At 66.7% G+C, this 2,261-nt stretch overlaps 1 protein-coding gene across 1 annotated transcript in view; it reads left to right on the top strand.

Annotated features, from left to right (window-relative positions):
• Positions 1-89: 89 nt before the first annotated feature.
• Positions 90-2,261, top strand: part of LOC146584201 (protein FAM171A2-like) — a 7,473-nt gene continuing 5,301 nt past the window's right edge. Inside the window, exon 1 of the mRNA XM_085325211.1 lies at positions 90-1,457. Coding sequence (XP_085181337.1) covers positions 989-1,457 — 469 coding nt within the window. The 5' untranslated portion in view covers positions 90-988. The remainder of the gene's footprint in view (positions 1,458-2,261) is intronic.

Genomic DNA, 2,261 nt, shown 5'->3' with positions numbered 1-2,261 from the left:
GCTGCCAAGGACCGCGGGCTGCCGCGCGGGCCGAGGGGGGGCGGGGGGGTGCTGGGACTCCCGGCCGCCCTTGGTGCCGGCGCGGTGGTGGTGGTGATGGTGGAAGTGGTGGAGACCCCCCCAAGCTCATGGCACATGTTGGGGTCATCGTGCCGGGCTGAGGTTGGTGTGGAGGGGGACACGCCTGGGAGCACCCAGCGGCGTGGGCACGGCACCCTGGCGCCTGGGTGCAACCCCCCCCCGTCCGCACAGGCTGGGCACGGATTGGGGACAGGGATGGTGCTTGTCACCGCACTGGGACGGTGCCCACGACCTGCTGGGACAGTGCCCACTGCCCCAAAGGGATGGTGCCCACCAGACCATCCCGCTTTGATGGTGCCCACCACCATGTTGTGCCCACCCTCTCGCTGGGACAGTGCGCATGTCCTGTTGTGACAATTCCTGCCACCCCGCTGGGATGGTGCCTGTGACCCCCTGGGATGTTGCCCACCACCCTGCTGGGACAGTGCCCGTGACCTGCCAGGAAGGTGACTGCCATCCCGCTGGGATGGTGCCCATGACCCACAGGGATGGTGCCSACCATCCCACTGGGACATGCTCACCACCCTGCTGCGACAGTGCCTGCCACCCTGTTGTGACGGCACCTGTTGCCCTGCCAGGATGGTGCCCACTATCCCACCATGATGGTGCCCACCACCCTGCTGTGGCAGTGCCYGTGACCCGCTGGGATGGTGCCCATGAGATGCTGGAATGGTGTCCACCAGCAGGGATGATGTGTACCACCCCACTGGGATGGTGCCCGTGACCTGCTGGGATGATGCCCATCATCCCACTGAGATGGTGCCCATGATCTACTGGGATGATGCCTGCCACCCCTGGGATGATGTGCACCACCCCACTGGGATGGTATCCGTGATCCCACTAGGATGGTGCCCGTGATCTGCAGGGCTGGTGCTAAGTATCCTGCTGGGATGGTGCCCGCGTTCGCATGGGGTGCCACGGGCACCCTGTTTCTCCGGGATATGGTGGCAGGTCCTCAGGTCCCTGTGGCGCAGCCAGGCCCAGGGCTCTACCCGGTGCCCGGCCGGCGCAGCGGGTGCGCAGCACCGTGGGGCGGGGCAGGGGGGGTCCGGCGCCGTGCGCCCGTGCCCACGCCGTGCCCTCGGTCCCCGCAGAGGTGCTGCTCAAGGTGCAGGTGTACGAGAGCGGCACCCTGGCCCCGCTGGCCCAGGCCACCCTCGAGGTTTTCGGCAACCGCAGCTCACTGGCCACCGGCACCACCGACCATGAGGGTGCGGGCGTCCTGCCCATCGCCTACCGCCTGGGCACCTGGGTCCTCGTCACCGCCGCCCGCCGCGGCTACGTCACCGCCTCCGTGCCCTGGCGCGTCCACAAGCTGCCGCGTGAGTGCGGGGGGACCCTGAGACCTGGACCAGCCCTCCCCCTTACTGGGCGGGGTGGGGGGGGGGGCAAGCCCTGAGTGGGGGGGCTCTGAGTCCTTGTGGGGTTTCCCAGTCCCTTACTGGGAGGGGGGCAATCCCTTATGGGGGAATACCAGTGATGACCTCCCAATTCCTTCCAGGGGGCCTCAAGCTCTTTTACTGGGGGGATGCTGTTCTCTTACTGGGGAGGCTCTGAGCCCTTATGGGGGAGCCCCCAGTTCCTTCCTGGGGGAGCTGATCCTGTGGGGGGGGAACCCCAATCCCTTAAGGAGGCCCCAAGCCCTTATTGGGGGGGGGCAGCCCTTACTGGGGGGCTCTGAGTCTTCATGGGGGACCCCCAGTTCCTTACTGGGAGAAGTTGATCCCTTATGGGGGGACCCTGATGCTTTGTACGGCCCTTATTGGGGGACCACAGTCCCTTACTGGGGGGGCTGGAGCCCTTATGGGGCAGATTTTTTGGGGGAGCTGCCCTTATGGGGACCCAAAGCCCTTACTGGGGACCTCAGTCCTTTATGGGGGGGGCCTGGTTCCATCATGGGGCCCCAATTCCTCCCTTCCAGGGGGGCTCCAGTCTCTTACTGGGTTCCCTGAGCCCTTACTGGGGGTGTCTGGGGGGCTTTTGGGGTGATCTCTTATGGAGCGGGGGTTTGGGTGCTGCCTTGAGGCAGATTCTGGGGGGGGAGCCGGCTGCTTTTTTGGGGGATCCGGCCCCTTCGGGCTGTCCATGGCTGGGGGGGGTGGCCCCCAGGGACGATGTGACGCTGGGGACGGTAATGGCGGGGTGGGAACAGCCGTGTCCTGGCGCAACCGCTCGGCCCT

This window comes from Rhea americana, unplaced genomic scaffold (assembly GCF_003343005.1).
Source record: "Rhea americana isolate MKP2758 unplaced genomic scaffold, rheAme1 scaffold_966, whole genome shotgun sequence".
Taxonomy (NCBI): Eukaryota; Metazoa; Chordata; class Aves; order Rheiformes; family Rheidae; genus Rhea; species Rhea americana.
This window is presented reverse-complemented; position numbering and strand designations above follow the sequence as displayed.